We start from the raw sequence: 18,088 nt of genomic DNA on the forward strand, positions 1-18,088 counted from the left end.
AGAAAATACTGTTTAGTACATAAAAAAGCTGACAATCTTAGAAACAAAGACTATTAATACAGACAAGTACAAGAATTGTTTGGAATACCTGGTTTTAAATCCCCATGGACAAACATGTCAATCATATATCGACAGAATGCATACTGGTCTGACAAGAGCAGAAAGAAAAAGAACAGTGAGAGAACGTCATCAACACCTTTCTTTTTCCTGGGGAGACATCGCTTAACAAAAACCAACAAAATAGCATGATTCTATTTCAGTTACTACGATTCTGTGAAGGAATACTTCACACTCACATGAACACACTGGGGGATAAAGAGGCATAATAAACATACTTATTCCACACAAAAAGAATAACCTTAAAAATTGAAAGAGACTACTTTAGGGTAATAATATAGTGATTTTAAAAATCAGAACCTTTTTCATCAAGTATACTACAAAAGCCGTCATATTAAAGCTATTTTTCTCATTGTCCATACTCTCAAAAAGGAAACAGAAGTTTTACAAGAGGAAATTGTTTTCAACTTGGAATGTTTTACCAAATATTCACTCCCAGCCCTTCTGCTAATTGTCTAAATAGAGCAGCAGGGTGTTTTCTAGGAAAGGCAAGCAGGAGGGGTTAACCCCTTTGCAATCCGCGAGGGTTCCCCTGCATGGAAATGCTTTTCGTTTAGGAGTAAAACTGGAAGAACAGATTTACAGTACCAAAGAGTATCACAGTTAAGCTAATTAATTTAGTAATCTTCATTTCAAGAGCATCTTATGATATAGACTAGTCTAGAGCCTATGGAAGAAGTATAAAAGAGAAAAGCACAGGATGTGAGAATTTGGAGCAGACATGGTTAAAATGATTTTAGAAGTAAGTTTATTTGTTTTCTTTTCCCTCTAAATTAAATACATTGCACTGAACTTTAAATTCTCACGTAACTTTAGATTCTGATGAGGTCATTCCAACCCAAATCTCAGTTGATGAATCATACTATAAGTTTTACCATACCTTCTTTAAAGTTTGCATATTGTAAAATGAATCTTGTTCAAGATGATTTACATTTATTATTTCTAAGCAGGCATCTTATTACCCAACAAATCCAAAGGCAGCTTTAGGACCAAGAGAGTTTATTGAATATATACAACATGATACCCCTTTAAGTGCTCCAAATTATATATATCAAACATGAAATAATAAAACTTGTTATTATATAAATACACATACAAGGATTTTTGTAAACCTCACTCTTTTAGAGTATTAATGGTATTTTTGGGTATTTCATTTCATTATGAAATTCTGCCAAATCTTTGAAAAACAATGTAGTTATTGCAGAAGATATAGAAATAGAATTCTTTTCTTTAATGTATAAATATGAATAGGCCAAAAATCATTAAGCTTCAAAAATGTGCATGTGTTTTGACTGTTGTGGAGCACATTTTCCTACAAGTGGGGTGTGGAGTGGGAAGGAGGCTAGTGGTCAGGTCGGTCCAGGAATCTATTTGATCCTGGCCTTACTGAGAGAAATAGCAGAGATGTCTGATCCCAGGACCTGGAAACCATGTGGTGCAGAAAAGAAGTAAGATTAAGGTAGAGAGTATTTCTCTTTTCTGGACATAGCTCTTTTCCTGAGCAAAATTCTACAATGGGCAATTTGGCTCTAAAATAAAGCTAGAGAAAAGTTTATTTCCCTTAAATAGTAAATCTGAGGTTGGGGAAGTGTGCACTTCCTGAAATGTCACTTTCCCTTTTATTTCAGTTACTTAAGTGACTGGACTCTGTTTTAGATTTGTCCTTCTTGCAATTCAGGAGTAGTTTTCAAAGGGCAATATAAATATTCAAAAGATGGAGAATTTATTCAAGTGCAGATTTCCTGGCCTCATCACCCAAAACACTAAAATTCCATGGGCGTGGACCCAAGGAATATACATTTTTAACAAACTCCTCAGAATAGTCTAATTAGACCACACTTCCAGAATCACTGATCTAAAACCTCTCAAAAATTTTTTTCACTATGATTTCTAGTGGCACTAGCCTTCCCAACAGGAATGGAGAATGCATGTATGTTAAAAGTTTAGAATTCAGGGACTACTTGGAAATGTGAAGGATTTGGACAACTTTCATGAATGAAATATGGTGGGACGTGGAACAGTATATTGAAATAGCTAAACTCTTTATGTTTCAAACTTTTTCATTTTGCTGAATGTTGACAGTGTAATGAAAATAGCCTATATGTTAAATTATTATCAAAGTAAAGTGTTTATATTTATTATACCAAATATTTTATGGCTTCAAAAGTCATTCATTTAATTAGTCCTATGACCTCCCATTTTGAAAAAGGAAATCAGTTATGAATTCTAAGAATGTTTATTTTTTAATCTAGAAAATTATTTATTACAACATTTAGGTGGTTTCTGTTAAATTTAAGTGATGCTATGATCCTGCATTTCAATGGCACCAACATATAATAGAACATGAGATAAATATTTTTAAAATATTTTAAATTAGAAATTTTCAGTATTTTAAATTAGGATGCCTATTTCCACCTGTCCTCAGTGCTGAACTTAACAATATATAAGAATTCTAGGCAGGTATATTTTGGGCAGTCCCCAGTGGATCTGCTTCACTTGTCTCAGGACAGAGCAAAACCAAGCTCTTCCAAATCTGAAAAGATTTATTTTATAGAAATGTGTTTTAAACATAACTCAAATATTGAGATAGAAATTTTTTCTAGAGAAATTCTGAACTGTCTATCATTCTAACTTCAAAGTTAGTCAATAATAATTCACATAAGGTAATTTCATATTTGGTCACTAATTCTTAGTATTTTTTTCTTGCAAATGAATACCCCTCTAGGGATAACACCGTCCATTTCTCTCCTTGATTCTCAGGGAGCAATGACGGATGTCATTCAGCTGCCGCCTTGCGGGTGTTCCCTGTGGAGTGGCAGCTGAGAGAAAATGCATTCTGGGTGCAGAATGCCAACAGAAAGAAAACTTTAAAAACTCTAATGAGGATGGGCACATGTGGTTCATGCTCTAGAGCAGATTCATATTAGCTATACTTTGTCTTCCTGTCACAAATATTTAGGTAGTTGTTTAAAAAGGAAGGAAGGAAGGAAGGAAGGAAGGAAGGAAGGAAGGAAGGAAGGAAGGAAGGAAGGAAGGAAGGAAGGAAGGAAGGAAGGAAGGAAGGAAGGAATCGAGGGAGGGAGGGAGGGAGGGAGGGAGGGAGGGAGGGAGGGAGGGAGGGAGGGAGGACAGAAAGGGGGAAGGGAGGGGAGAAAGAATGAGCATAGCAGTGGGGAGGTTTGATCTTTCCTTCCCTACAGATTTGCCACAGACCATCAGAAAATCAGGGAGCAATTCCTGATCATGTCAATCCTTCTCACCCAGCTTTAAACAGATTAAGATTGGTCCATAAAAACTAGATTATGTGATATGTAATTGTGTGTATAAGTTTATGATAGGCATGTACATACTTATGAGTCTTATTCCCAATGCTTTAAGTAGGATTATATTGTTTATATGTGCAATACTAAGAGTACCACATATTGTATTATTTATTTGTATTGCAACTGTAAACTTACTTTTTCCCACCCCTGTATAATTAAATAATTGCCAATAAATGTGTGTGCTCCATGTAAAAATATCTTTCCAGTAAGTAAAAGACCTGTGGGCCCTGTTTATTCAAAAAGAATTATTTAGATATCTATATGTAAAGAATAGATATCTATATGTAAAGTTCATTAGGCCTAATTTAAGCTAAGAAAATATTCTCTTGCCCAAAAGAGAACTCAACAATCTTACTAAATCAGCAGTATGAAGAGTCTCAAAATCAAAGCCACTTCACAAATAGATTATTTAAAAAACAGTCTTTATGATGTTAAAACCAGAATGTGATTAGTTTTTATAAATAAGTGCTTTAAAATTTTTACTTAATTAAAAAAAATGTATGTGTCTGAGCAGGTATTAGAGGTTAAAGCTTTGATGACTTACCTAATGAAACACTTATTTAATTGACAGTAGCAGGTCTCAATAAGGAGCTTTACTTTAGCAAATGCATTTGTTTAATGATAAAATCACATTTATGCTTTTGTTTCTAATTTTAAGTAAAATTTTAATGTTTTTTTAATAGATAAGTAGCTCTTCATGTGGAAATGAAAACAAATTGAAAGTGAAAATGATAATATAATGCTATCTTTAATAATCCTTATTACTGATAGAAATAAAGTACAATATATGCTACTAGGAAAAGAAATATTATTTGAAAATGTTTAACGATGTGTCTACATCAATAATATATGCCCCATCCCAAAACCAAATATGCTAAAAATGAACATCAAAAAGTGTATTCATGTTTCTAGTTAAGTTCCTAGCTAGATACTTTGATATGTTTCAGCTGGTTTCATGTGATAATTTTTTTTTAAAGGGTGATCTAAAATGCAAAGTATTTTAGAATATTGTTAATAATTGTAGATAAACATATTAGTGAGTCAGAAGAATAATTTTCCTGTTTTCTATCACAGTCAAATCATCTATTCAAAATGTATTCTCTTTATTTTATTTACCATGTATTTTTTCTACCCCAATTATTTCATAAATAACATATAATTTTAATGTTTTATGTTTTAAAAATATAATATCTTTAAAATTAAAAAAGGATTTTAGGGCTTCAAAGTTTTAACTCCATTCATATCTTTAAAAATTACATTGAAATAAATGAAAATTACCGAAATTAAAAATTGCGTGGATAACTAAAAAAAAATATTTTTTAGTTTTTACCTTCCCCCCACTCCCTTTTCCTTTAAAAATGTTTTTGATATAAATCAAAGTTTACAAACATTACTTATGAATGCAGGGGGAAAAATGATTAAGAAATAAATGCAAGAATGGATACCATATATCTCACTTATATGTGGAATCTAAAAAAAGGCGTGGATTGCAAATTTTATATCTTACACCTTACAATGGGAAAGAAATAGTTTCAATTTCACTGTTCAAAAAGCTTACTCAGTAAGTAAGAAAGTTGTAAAAGATTTTAATGAAAATATCCTAGAAACCATTTCTTAATTTTAGTCCTCAAATAAAATCGTTCAAAACTACCAGAGTAAAGAAAATTGTTATTTTGCAATACCCCTAAGAAACCTGTGTAGGAATAGTCTCCAGAGTGGATCCCGCATTCTGTATGGGGTGTCCCAAGATCGTGCAGCAGCTGGAGCCAGGAATGGACTTAGGGAAGGAAAATGCAACAAGGGACTGAAACGGGAGGCAGTAAGGCCCCCAGCTGCCCCCTTACAAGCCCACCCTTGTATGTTTACATAGCACCTTTCCATAAAGAATTTCAGGTTTGTATTTCACCTCCATTTAAATGCTCTGTTTCTATCAGTAGGGATGTGAGTCTGACATCAATCTTGCTGAAGAACAGGGCAATACGTCAGGTACAGAGCTTTCTAAATTCATACACTTAGTCACAGAAGCCAGCAAAGAAACTTCAGGGTTCTTCTCCTTAAACCTTTCTCTCTATTAACTTAACTGAATGTAGTACTTTGATGTATATTCCAAATCATGTGCTCTTGCAGAGGCAACAAGGAGGTATGAATAGTTTTTCTGTATATTTTAACATACACCCCTTAAAACACTCCTTAAAAAATATTATTTTTCTTGGACTGCTTTTCTCCAAAAAGACGAACACAAACAGTTTCTGTTCCACACCTTAATAGAACTCTCATATCTTGAGAATTCAACACTGATCACCAACCTTTAAATAACTTTAGATATTAACTCAAATGCTCTTTTAAAAAATACTTCAAAGTGCATCTTTAGATAAGTGGACACATTTGAGTATTTCTATAAATTTTAATTACCAATTTATTGTATTTCTTTTCAGATATATTTACTTATACAAGTCTTTTTTTCCCCATTTGATGTCTGATCTCAATCTTTTTCAGATTTTAATTTCACTGCATCTGCTTCTTGCCCAATATTCTCTTAGGACCTCCAGCCTCCTGGTCTGAATGTTTACCTTTCTGTTCATGCTTGGACTCAGCTACGGTCTCCTTCTCATCCTTCCCTTTGGGTTTCGGTGATGTTTTCTGTACTTCTTTCACTTTTGCAGCTGTTTGCTTCACTTTCTCCTGTTTCCCACCTTTTGGTTCCTTTTTAGTTTTTTCTTCAGTCTTTTCCTTAGTCTTAGTTTTCTTCTCTTCTGTATAGGTTTAAGAAAAGTTGAATTATTTCTGTTTATTTCCCAACACACCATTTCACCTTTCACTGGTTGTTAAGAACAACTTAAAAAAAAGAGAAAAGAAAAACAATAGAAAAATAGTATATCTAAGATAAATACTCCACACAAATACCATTATCTGACTTACATAGTTTATGAAGTGCCATGTTCAGCACTAAAAAAAAAGAAAATGTTGTCCTCTTTCTTAATTTATACGTGAAAACCTTGTTTTCTTTGGTAGTTAGGAACTTACTATGCCAACAAGTAGGCATTTCAAATATGCAGGAGATGTATACTCAGGCATGTTCAATAAAAGGCAATTCTCAAATCAAAAAGGCCAATAAAAGAGACCTGTTAAAAGGATATGATCATTTTGTTTCACAACTGAATGTCTTAAAAATCATTCAAGAAACTGAACTGTCAACACAGTATTTTTTAAAGATAACTATTAGGAATGCAAATGTAAAATTACTTGCACTGATGATGATTAATAGGAATCAAACAATAAAATCCATTAAAGGATGACTCAGAGACATTCAGTTTCCAATGACTTTACATTAAAGAGACTTACAGAGAGCAAGAATTGACATATTGGCTCCTGCAAATCTTAAGTCAGAAATAATAATTCTAATGACTTTTAAAGCACTTCAATGTATCCTAGTAAACAGAAAGGGCTACAAATTAGAATATTTATGAATATATTAATTATAATATATATACATATACTTTCTATACAAACATTTTTAATTTGATATTATGTGTATTTGGAGGGAGGGAACTGGGAATGTGAAATAACCAGTCTGTGAATCTTTTAATTATTTAATAAAGTAATAATAATAATATAGCACACATTTGTAGAAAATTGTTTATAATAGATGCTGCATATTGGACATTATTTATTCTAAGCGATCACATGTAATCACTAAACATCAAAGTAAGTCTACTACAATGTTCAACTCTCATGTTATTTATCGTTGTAATGGCTAGCCTTTATTGTTACTCATGTTGAAGAATTTGATGAAAATATTATAATCAAGTTTCTTGACTTTAGTGCACTAAGCAATGATTTGAAACTAAGACAGTATAATATTGTGAAGTCCAGTGAAGCATAAAGAATGAAAATTTTAATGCCTGATGTTTGCCAAACCAGAATTGTCTGTGGTTCTTCATTTTATTAAATTGACCACTATCCCCCAAGGTTCTGTCCCTCAGAAACTTTACAGGGAGATGCTGATACTATGTTAGAGGCAGGGGGATATTCCTATGATCCAAAAAATTTTAAATCATTAAGTTAAACCAGCTTCTTTAATATGCATTTCTCGGTGCTAAAGTGCATTGAGAATCTTCAAGGAGAGGAATTATGCCATGCATTGTTTTCCAAAGTTACTTGACCATTAAAAATCTCATATGAAAATCACCCACCTGCTCCACAAATTTCCAGTGTTTTTGTGGCTTCTGTGACTATAATTAATTGGAGGTTTTCTTCTACTCCCTTTCAACCATTTCTAAATCTCCTTTGCTAGCTCCTGCTCTTTCCTACCACGTACTCGTGTCTGTGACTGAAACCATCACCCCTCTGCAAATCACTTTAAATCAACGTCATTCCAGAAACCCACACCAAAATATTCAATAGTCTCTCCCTAGAGAGAAAGTTCCACTCGGATGGCCAACAGCACCTCAGACATACAACTCACATGTATTCACCCAGCAAACCCCACCAGAGAGCTCATCCTGCCTGGGCGCAGGCCTGGCTGCTGGAGCCCTGAAGGTCAGCAGAGAGCTCATCCTGCCTGGGCGCAGGCCTGGCTGCTGGAGCCCTGAAGGTCAGCAGACTGATGTCATCTGGAGGATTTTCAGCGCAGCACTTGCAGCCCCATGACCCGAGGCTTCACACTGGCTCTCTCACAGCGTCCCCACACCTCTCTTCTCCACCACACCACTCTCCTTTTCTTCAACATCTCTGTATTTTCCACCAGTCAAACAGGGCCAGGAGGCAGTCTTGGATTTCCCATGTTTCCCCCATATGTGAGCTCCTTTGTGTTAAATTCATATGGAACGAGTGGCTCTGCCACTGGAATTAATCACTCCTTCACCCGAGCTTTGATTTTCCTCAACTTCTATTAAAACACATGTTATTGCCTATTATATATCTTTTGCCAGTGGTTGATCACATATCTGCCTTCCCTATCAGACTGAGAGCAGCGTGAGAATAGCAACTATATTATTTACTTCTGTAGCATCATAATGTCTACAACAGTGCATTTTTCAGAGAAAACATAGAATAAATGTTGACTAAATTTGCAATTTTGATCAATGAGAGAAAACAGTAAATGTGTCACTATATTGAGATAATGTGTATAATACAGTGATATTGAGATTGCATATATAAATATGTGTTTAGAAATTAAACTGACAACACTTGGAAAATTTTCCAACTGTTGTTTTTTCTTTTTCTATTTTTTGTGTGTAAAATTGTTACTGCAGTTATCCTAAATGACATCTACCCACTCCTTGTAAGTAGCAGTTGATTTAGCCTTATTTTCATCTATGGAATTAAAGAAATGTGAAATTCAGATCTACTTTTAATGCTATTATAATTTATAAATGTGCAGAGATAATTTTCTTTAAGACAAGACCCTATCTAAAAGGAATTCATTTTTATCAATGGTTTTAAGTATAAAAATAACAAAATACAATAAAACTAAAGCAAGGCCCAGTTTTATTTACTTTTATCAAACTAGGTCAGTGTTTTTAAATTTTGTTCCAAAATACTTTTCTTGATCTTTCTCAAAAAGAATTTAAGTGATATTTGCACTTAGGACATCATTAAAGGGAAAAAAAATGCAAAATGTATTGTTATATTATATTCAAATCACCCAGCTATATTTAGTAAGATATTTAATTCATGACTTTATCAAATGGAAAACAAAATGGTGTAATGGAAAAAAGTGATATCAGCATATTTCATCCAGTTTTGGAATTAGAATTACTCATAAGTGACCCTATCAGAATCAAACTGTCTTTTGCCAAAGCAGGGGAACATTACCCAATAAATGTGATAACATACTGTATATTACTAGAAATAACAAATTTCAACTCTCATTCATTCAGCTGCTGCCAACTGTTTAACTTGTTTGTGCCTCAATATCTCTGCATTTAAAAAAGAAATCACCACTGTAGCTTTCTCTTCCTTTAAGGAAGCTGTGGAGATAAGTAAAATAAAGTGAGCAAAACAATTTGGATCCTGTAAAATAAGTAGGTAGAAATTTTTACTATTACATTCACATACCCCCCTCTTTGAAATTTTCCTGGAACTTACAGAGTGTACCAGAAATTATTCTCATTTCACAAATGATAAATCTAAGAATCAAAATGCCATTTGGCAAAAATGGTGCAACTAATGAATCAAGAGTAGAAGCAGTAGAGCCAGCCTAATCTATTTCCCCATTAGACTAAACTGCATCATGTGATTAATATTAACCTATGACGATGATGCCAAAATGTATTTTAGGAAATATGAGGGGAGATATCAATATGCACAGATCAGTGGAAACAATAGTCTTCTGAAAGTGATCAAAACAGCAGTAATCTCCTTTACTTCGTCAAACTAACAGGTAACTAAATATTGCTATTGTCGGGTCAGTTAGACAGCCTTTTCTTATCTCCCATTATTTTTTGACATGACTCTTGCTCTATCATTTAATTAGCTTCTTTCCTAGTATCATCATCCAGAGATTCGGTAGTATTGAGTAGTATTGAGAACCAGTATACTCCCCTCTGAAAATATGCAGATATGATGTAGAAAAACATTTTGTCTTAAAATAATTCAGAACTCCTTAGTTTTTAAACTTGGTGCAGGAGAATTCAAGATGATCATGGGATATCTTGCTATTGTCAGAAATCAAGGATTCACTGAGAGATAGCATAATACCATTAGAAATAGTAATGTGTTCATCATGTAGGGAGTGCAGATACAGTAACAATGTGAGCATCTCAAAGAAAATAATGACAGCTAAGTGGATCTTGTGGGTCTGTGTAAAGTTATAGTTGTGATGCTTTAAAGAACATACAAATATTAATTGTGCTAGAAACAATCCTGTGCCCAATTCTTGCAGTAAATATGGGGGAAGATCACTCACATGATAAATACATTTGAAATGTTTCAGGTGTAACACTAATACAATATATTTTTCACATGGGGAAGTTTAAATATATGTTATAGTGAAATGGTAATGTATTTTTTGTTTGTTTGTTTTCTTTCTACAGTACATGAAGTAGTAAACTTTAGAAACATTCTCCAGGGTTTGTTTTACTTTTTCTTTATTTATATAGTCACCTATATTTCAACTTTCTTATTTTTGCTTATCCAGTTATAATTTTTCAGTTGTTTTCCATCATCAAAACTTTGTTGATCTCTTGTCTACTACTGTCCTTGTGGTTTGCAGCTATACTCCTTAACTGTAATTTTGGTAGAATTTGAATGAGAAATAACAACATAAGTGAATATCCATTAAATCATGTTTAGTGTGTAAGTAAAAGTTTATTTTGAGAAAGAAAACATTTCAGTTATTAAAAAAAAAAATTAAAAATAAATAAATAAAATCTAAGGCCAAATTAGTGTTTTATGTAATGGAAACAGTGAATGCTTACAATAATCCAGCTGTTACTCAAAATGTAAACTTTCACAGGAAAATAATTTAGTTATGAAAATAATAAAGGGAAAAGTTACCTTTTGCCACCGTCTTTGTTTCTGGTTTTTCTTTTTTCTCAATTTTTTCCTTGTGAGTTGCTTAAACAGGAAATCTTACATTAGTACACACTTTTAATAGATTTCAAAACCAAGTTTTCTCTTTATCTCAGTTTTATAGCCACCCAAATCATGAACTGTTTCAAATATGTATTATAGTAATGAGCCTAATTCAGAAATAAAGAGCCACCCATTAATAATAACTGAATACAGTCCAATTTTAAAGACTTGGCATTAAGACTTAGAAGGCATTTTGAAATCTAGTCTCACCTTTTTATTTATTTTTTTTTAAATTTATCTTTATTGTTGAAAATATTATGGATGTTTCCTTTTTTCCCCATTGACCTCTTCCACCCTGCACCCACTCCCTACCCCAGGCCTTCATCAAACCATTGCCTTTGTCCATGGGTTATGCATATAGGCATATACATTCTTAATATCTCCCCACCCCCTCCACCCATCCCCATCTTCCCTCTGAGATTTGTCAGTCTGATTCATACTTCTATGTCACTGAATCTATTTAGTTCATCAATTTATTATGTTCTTTAGATTCCAGATATAAGTGAGATCATGTGATATTTGTCTTTCGCTGCCTGGATTATTTCACTTAGCATAATATTCTCCGGTTCCATCCATACTGTCCCAAAGGGTACGAGGTCCTTCTTCTTTACAGCTGCATAGTATTCCATGGTGTAAATGTCCCACAGATTTTTATCCACTCATCTACTGATGGGCACTTGGGCTGTTTCTAGATCTTAGCTATTGTAAATTGTACTGCTATGAACATAAGGGTGCATATATTCTTTCTGGTTAGTGTTTGAGGATTCTTAGGATATATTCCTAGAAGTGGGATCACTGGGTCAAAAGGCAGTTCTGTTTTTAATTTTTTGAGGAACCTCCATACTGTTTTCCATAGTGGCTGCACCAGTCTGCATTCCCACCTGTCACCTTCCTTTTTAAAGTTATTATTCCAAACAGATACAGTTTTTAAGAAAGACAAACTGAGAGAAAACAATTTTATAAGAATTTGTTGAAAGATATATCATTTTATCATGAAGAAGTATTCTCTTTTGGATTAATGAAAGGAAACATTTAAATCAGGACTAGAGCTTTGATTAAGCACAGTATTTCTCAAAAAGGACACCGCTGAATAGTAGGTCTCATTGTACGCGACTGTCTTATGGATTGACAAGATGTTTAGCTTCTCTGGTCCCTGCTTACCAAATGTCCTTCATTCCAATGACACTTTGACAACCCCAAATTTTTCCAAATACTTTTTAGGGAGATCAACTTTGGTTGATTACCACCAATGAAAAATAATCAGTCAGAATTACTGAGTGCAGCTGCTTAACTGAACAATATTAAACATGATACGAGAAACATTATACCTTCTCATTGTCTATGTAATAAATTAATAAATCAATATGAAATTATTTTATTAATTAAATTTTATTTACATAGGCTGGTAAAATCTTGCATTTCCAATAGTTTAAATAAAGGAGTTCTGAGATGTACAACACCATGTGCAGCTTATTTTTGCAATTCAAATATATTAATCTGTGTGGTTTGGTAGTTTCTCAAATCACCATACATTTCTCAACATTTACATATTCTTTATTTAAAAAAATAATGAGAATTAAGTAAATCATAGAAAATTAAATGATAACATACATTAATTACGTAGTTGGGTTAAGGAAAGAGTTAAATTATTAGAGTTAAAAATTGGTACCCCAATTTTTTCCATTTCTCTAACAATATAGGAGGAGTAATGTCTACCAGCTTTATTTGTACTATAAAACTGTGCTTAAAATTTGCATTTAAAGACTGTTCTTTTAAAATATAATTCATATTTTCAAATAATACCTTTGGTAGGGGGCTAATATCTGAAATATATAAAGAACTTATATGACTCAACAACAACAGCAAACACCTAAAATCCAATTAAAAAATGGGCAGAGGACCTGAATAGACAGACACCTTTCCCCAAAAGACACAAATGGCCAACAGATATATGAAAAGATGCTCATCTTCACACACACACATTCCTACAGACTTACAACTTTACAAAATTGAAAAAAAAATTTGAAAAAGTGACAGACCAAGGATGTATACTCAAATGACACGCACACATATTATCAAGAGAAATAGGTAATGAGCGTTTATAATTACACCAGAAATATAAATTGCTAAAATTCATACTTAATTCATTCAACCTATAGATAACAAGCAGTTAAAAGATAAAGTGAAAAAATATCTCTATTTAAACGCAGTTTTTTAAGAGAATGAGGAAAATGTCTACTTACTGATATTGAAAGTTCTCTAGAATATATTGATACATTATAAAAGCCAGAATAGAGGACATGCTAAATTTTGTTTGGAAAACCATGGAGAAACAATAAACTATATTGTCTTATGAATTCATAATGAATCTCTGAAAGGTACACATAAAACTCATAAAGGCGGTTTACTGTGTATATGTGCAGGGAGCATGGAGTGGGAACCTGGAAGGTGGGAACAAGGCACGAAGCTTTTCACAAGTTATCTTTATGTATTAAATAATGAATCTGCACTGCATATTCTAAACAAATAAATGAAACCAAAACAATAAAAAATTAAAAAGTCCAGTCTAATAGGAAATCAAAGGATGCAATTAAATAATGCAGTATGCTTTCTTACCTATCAAATTTTCTTAAATAGCATCCTCATTATTGGCTAAGGCAACCTCAAAACTGCCAGGGGGAAAATTGATACAACTTTTCTAGAAACTAAATTGGTAATAGTCTTAAGCATTTTATTTCCTTCAACTCAGAAATTACTCTTTTCAGATTCAATTCTAAGGAAATTATAATATAAATAAAAACATAAACTTATGATAATCTAAAATCTGATGTAAATAAGAAGAGGCCAAACAGGGAGGGACGAATATATAAAAACAGCAATAAGAAAAACACTTTACCTTTCTTTTCAGGTTTTTCTTTTTCTTTTACTTTGTCTCTTTCTCTGTGTGTAACTGAAAAAAAAAACCAATGTTTTTTATTTAAGTAAACAGAATAAATGATGAGATGATTGCACGGCATCCTTTGATGTCAAAAACTGACTTTCTGGCTTTGGAAATCTTTCTTTAACTGGCCTGAGATTTTATATAGTTAGAGGTTTGGATGTTCAGATAATTATAGATTTATTTATTTCTATTTCTATTTCATATCCAAGCACAATCTTATACCCAAACCAGGTCTAACTGCAAAGATAAGAATACCCCACAGCTTTTTCAAATCTTCAACTTTCATTTAATTAAATAAAATTTTTTAAAAATTTATCATGCCATATGCCAAAGAAGCCTAGTTCAATACTAGAGAAATGTCAAAAATATGAGAACAAAAATATAGGAGACAATCTTCTGAAACTGAAACAAAGTATAATCAACCTAAATAGTATGTGTTAATCTTTTACAGAAATAATTCACAACATAAGTTTTTGAAAATATAGTTGAGATAAGACTAGGATGACACCAAATCCCTTCAAAGAAAACAAAATTTTACTTAATATAAGCTGTGATTCAATTAATTGATATAGCTGGGCTCCAATTTAAGTCATAACCTTACCCCACAATTTAGGCGTAAATCTTATTAATGGCACCTTCAATTATCTAAGCTAGAAATATGGGACTCAACTAGGATTTGTCTTTTATTTTCCATTTTTGTCCACTTATCAAACTCTTTAATACCTGCTTAGTATTCCTCTTACTCATTTTATTTTATCTAATATTACATTTTCTGCCAATCATTTATTTACACAGAAATATAGAAAGAGCACCTGCCGAGTGCTAAAGACCCTGCTAGACAAGACAGACTCCATTCCATCATCATGATGTCAACAAGCTAATGGATGATGGGTGCTAAACAAATAATTACAAAGATAGTTAACTGCAGTTAGTACAGTTGCTATGAAGAAAATATTCCTGGTGGCATGTCAACGTACACAATGAGGCCTAAGCTAGTCTGTGTGCACGAAGAAGGTCCCTCGGTAGAATTGACATCTACAGATGTGAAAGACAAGAAGAAATTAAGCTAGTAAGGAATTGGGAAAGAGAAAGGGGAAAGAGACAATTTCAGAAACTGAAGTAGGGCGTCCTCCTTAGGTATATTATTACATGTATTATTACAATAATATTCTGACTAGTCTCTTGAACCTTTAGATTTAGATTGGTCTCTCTCGGTGTAACCTTGATAACATGAATATCTGATTATACCATTGTCCAGTTAAAAGAGTATCTCCCTCATTGCTTAGCATGGTATCTGTCACACAGGAGGTGCTATATCAAATATAAAAATATTTTATTGCTCTAGTGATCTGAAATATGCTTATCAACTCAATCTTATCTACCAGGAATTTCCCCTTGAACTTTATATCCAGTTGTAAGAAAACTCTTGGAGCTCCACAAACACACCAGGTGCCTCTCTGCCTGCTAGTCATTCACCTGGAATTTCCACACCCACATTTCTTCTATTCTGTGCATGCTTCCATCCTGACTCAGATGCCTTCACCTCTACAAAATGTTTTTTGACCTGTGTATTTTATACACCAACTATACCATGTGCATAATTCTATTTTATCAATTAAATAATAATACTGCAATTGTTCATATACCTAACAACCCAGTAAGTGAACTCTCTTTAGGGACTATGCTGTATTATTTTATTTTTGCATCTGTGCTCATCATATGGTGCCTGTCACATGGTGGACTGTTAATAGATATATTTGAATAAGTGAAAATTTAAAATATTACAAGAAGAGTTATTTTCATCTTCTAGGGCAATCCTATTCATGATGATGTGGTATAGATATAATAATTACTGTTAATTACTGCTTCAATCATTAAAAATTTTTATAATGTGTTAAAAGTTTCTTAACTAATTAAAACCCAGTGAGAAACAGAAGTAAAATATACCATAGAACATTATTTTTCTTTCTTTTCACATTCAATGATTCTTTTAGGTGTTTGAGTTACTAAATTTAATATAAATATAAATATATGACAAAATAAAGGAGAGGACATCAGTATTCACACATGACCACAGATAGCTTACTTTGGTTTCTTTGGATTACTATTAATTAAACTGAAAACCAAAATAAAATCTTGGCAAAAGCAAAGCCTCTTTAAAGTTTCTCTAAGGGAATCCAAGTTTGTGTGAGACAAGTTGTGCTTTCAGAACCCTGATTGGCAAGACCCCCCAGGAGAACACCTAATCTGTCTCTGCCTCTGAGAAGGACAAGACCTCACCCACCTTGGACAGCTGATTGTCCGCAGCACTAAAGGATTTTCTGGTTGACCCGTGCAAGGATCTAAATGGGAGCATTAATACGAAATCAGATGAGCAATAGGGCTCAATTCAGACTCAAAATCACGTATTAATGCCTCCTTCCTGTTACCCTGTGGGAAAATCTGGTTCCTCGCAGTCTGAGTGTTGATTTGCAGACACAGCCCTGTATGCTGGCGTTTCATTGTCCCCCTCAGAAAGGCACCGTGGTGCTGTTCCTGAAGCAGCTGGATCCGAGTGCTCCAGGGGAACTGTTCAAAATGGCAGGCAGCCACCACATCTTCTTGGACAGAAACTTCACACTTTGGCAAGACTGAGCTCCAATACCAAGTTTTAAAACCTCTTTCATCAAAACAACGCAATCATCAGCAACTGCCTTAAGAATCACTCTAAAATAAAAATCACTTGCTATGGCCATTGTATTTTCTCGTGCATCTCTTTACTTATAACCCGCAACGGGAAGTTTTCATGTGGAAGAAGAAAAGGTACCTGTTTTGTCACCAGATCTGCTTGGCAGGTCACGTCTTAGCGAGGACAGTTTTAGCTCAGGGTAAAATAAGCCTGTTGCACCTGCTAGAGCTTAATTTGTGTGTCAGCCTTATTTACAAGAAACAAAAGTCCCTTCGGTAGGCTGATAATTAAAAACAAATGGAACCCACCAGTTGGAATGGCCCTGATGTTTGGTACCCGAGTTGGCGTGGCCCTGCTGTTTCTGTGCTTGCCCAGATTCTGACCTTTCCCTGACCAGAACATTCAGCTCGCCTCAGCTCTGAAGTGTGCCTCTCAGACTTCCCCATATGGTCCCTCTCCGGCACTCTGCAAGCTGTGCCCTGTGCTTTCACAGCCTTGGCGCGGGCAGCCTGCCAGCCAGGCTCTGTGTCCTTTTTGGAAGCGTGTCAGAGCTCGCAGAGCTCCTGACCTTGAGGGTCTTATCCAGCAAAACCTACCCAGGCGCCCAGGGGCGGACATTCAGGGCCAGATTGTCAGGGCTCTTTGCTGATCTTAGTTCAAAAATCAAAAGTTTTGGTGTCAAAAATTTTAAAGTATTATTTTATTTAGGCTACTCTATTCTTTAACGGATAGTTAGAAAATAAGTTGAATTAATCAAAACTGGAATTCATACTTGACCTCAGAGCTCCTGTACAGGATGAATTTTGAGGGCTGGAATCAGATGGAAAAGCAAGTAATCATTAGATCTTCATATTAGAAAAGACTTTGGGGAACTTTGTTAGCTGTAATAGAGTGTGCTGATTTTTCTTTTAATTAATTTCACTGTTTCTCAGCTTTCTGGTGTTTTTGTTGTGGAAACTATTAGCATTGAAGCAGTCTATAAATTTTAAGTGTGTCAAATTTTCAAACAGCTTCATAAAATTCATATATATCCATGCTTGAAGTCATCATTTTTATGAAAGAGCAAGGTACACATTCACTTGAAACCCCTTCAAAAAATTCTGCTTTAGCCACCACTAAACAAAAATGCCAGATATAATCTTAGTTAGTGCATGTCTCTGTGTGTGTTTCACATTTTTTTTGGTAACTTATTTGTACAATTCCCATTTTGTGCTCAGGCAAAATGATCTACACACTTTAAGCAACAATGATGACCTCAGTGGAAAAGTATTCCTGAGTACAGAAACTTTGCAAAAATTGTATTATTTGTTCCTGCTACAGGAAGAATTTATCATTTTAAATTTAATATAAGCACACCACTTAAGAGCTGGTTGGAATCTAAGAGGTCGATTAGCCTAAACCTCTTTGTCCCTGGACAAGAAAATACAAGCTCAGAAGACTCCATGGCAGAGTAGAACAGGA

At 33.8% G+C, this 18,088-nt stretch overlaps 1 protein-coding gene across 1 annotated transcript in view; it reads right to left on the reverse strand.

Moving 5' to 3' along the window:
• Window positions 1-18,088, reverse strand: part of TRDN (triadin) — a 254,454-nt gene that overhangs the window by 166,264 nt on the left and 70,102 nt on the right. The window contains exons 6-9 of the mRNA XM_087817589.1: window positions 13,915-13,968; window positions 10,941-11,000; window positions 6,011-6,193; window positions 89-148 (exon numbers count right to left, since the gene is read on the reverse strand). Of these exons, the coding sequence (XP_087673715.1) occupies window positions 89-148; window positions 6,011-6,193; window positions 10,941-11,000; window positions 13,915-13,968 (357 nt within the window). The remainder of the gene's footprint in view (window positions 1-88; window positions 149-6,010; window positions 6,194-10,940; window positions 11,001-13,914; window positions 13,969-18,088) is intronic.

This window comes from Miniopterus natalensis, chromosome 5 (genome assembly GCF_054644295.1).
Source record: "Miniopterus natalensis isolate mMinNat1 chromosome 5, mMinNat1.hap1, whole genome shotgun sequence".
In the NCBI taxonomy this organism is placed as follows: Eukaryota; Metazoa; Chordata; class Mammalia; order Chiroptera; family Miniopteridae; genus Miniopterus; species Miniopterus natalensis.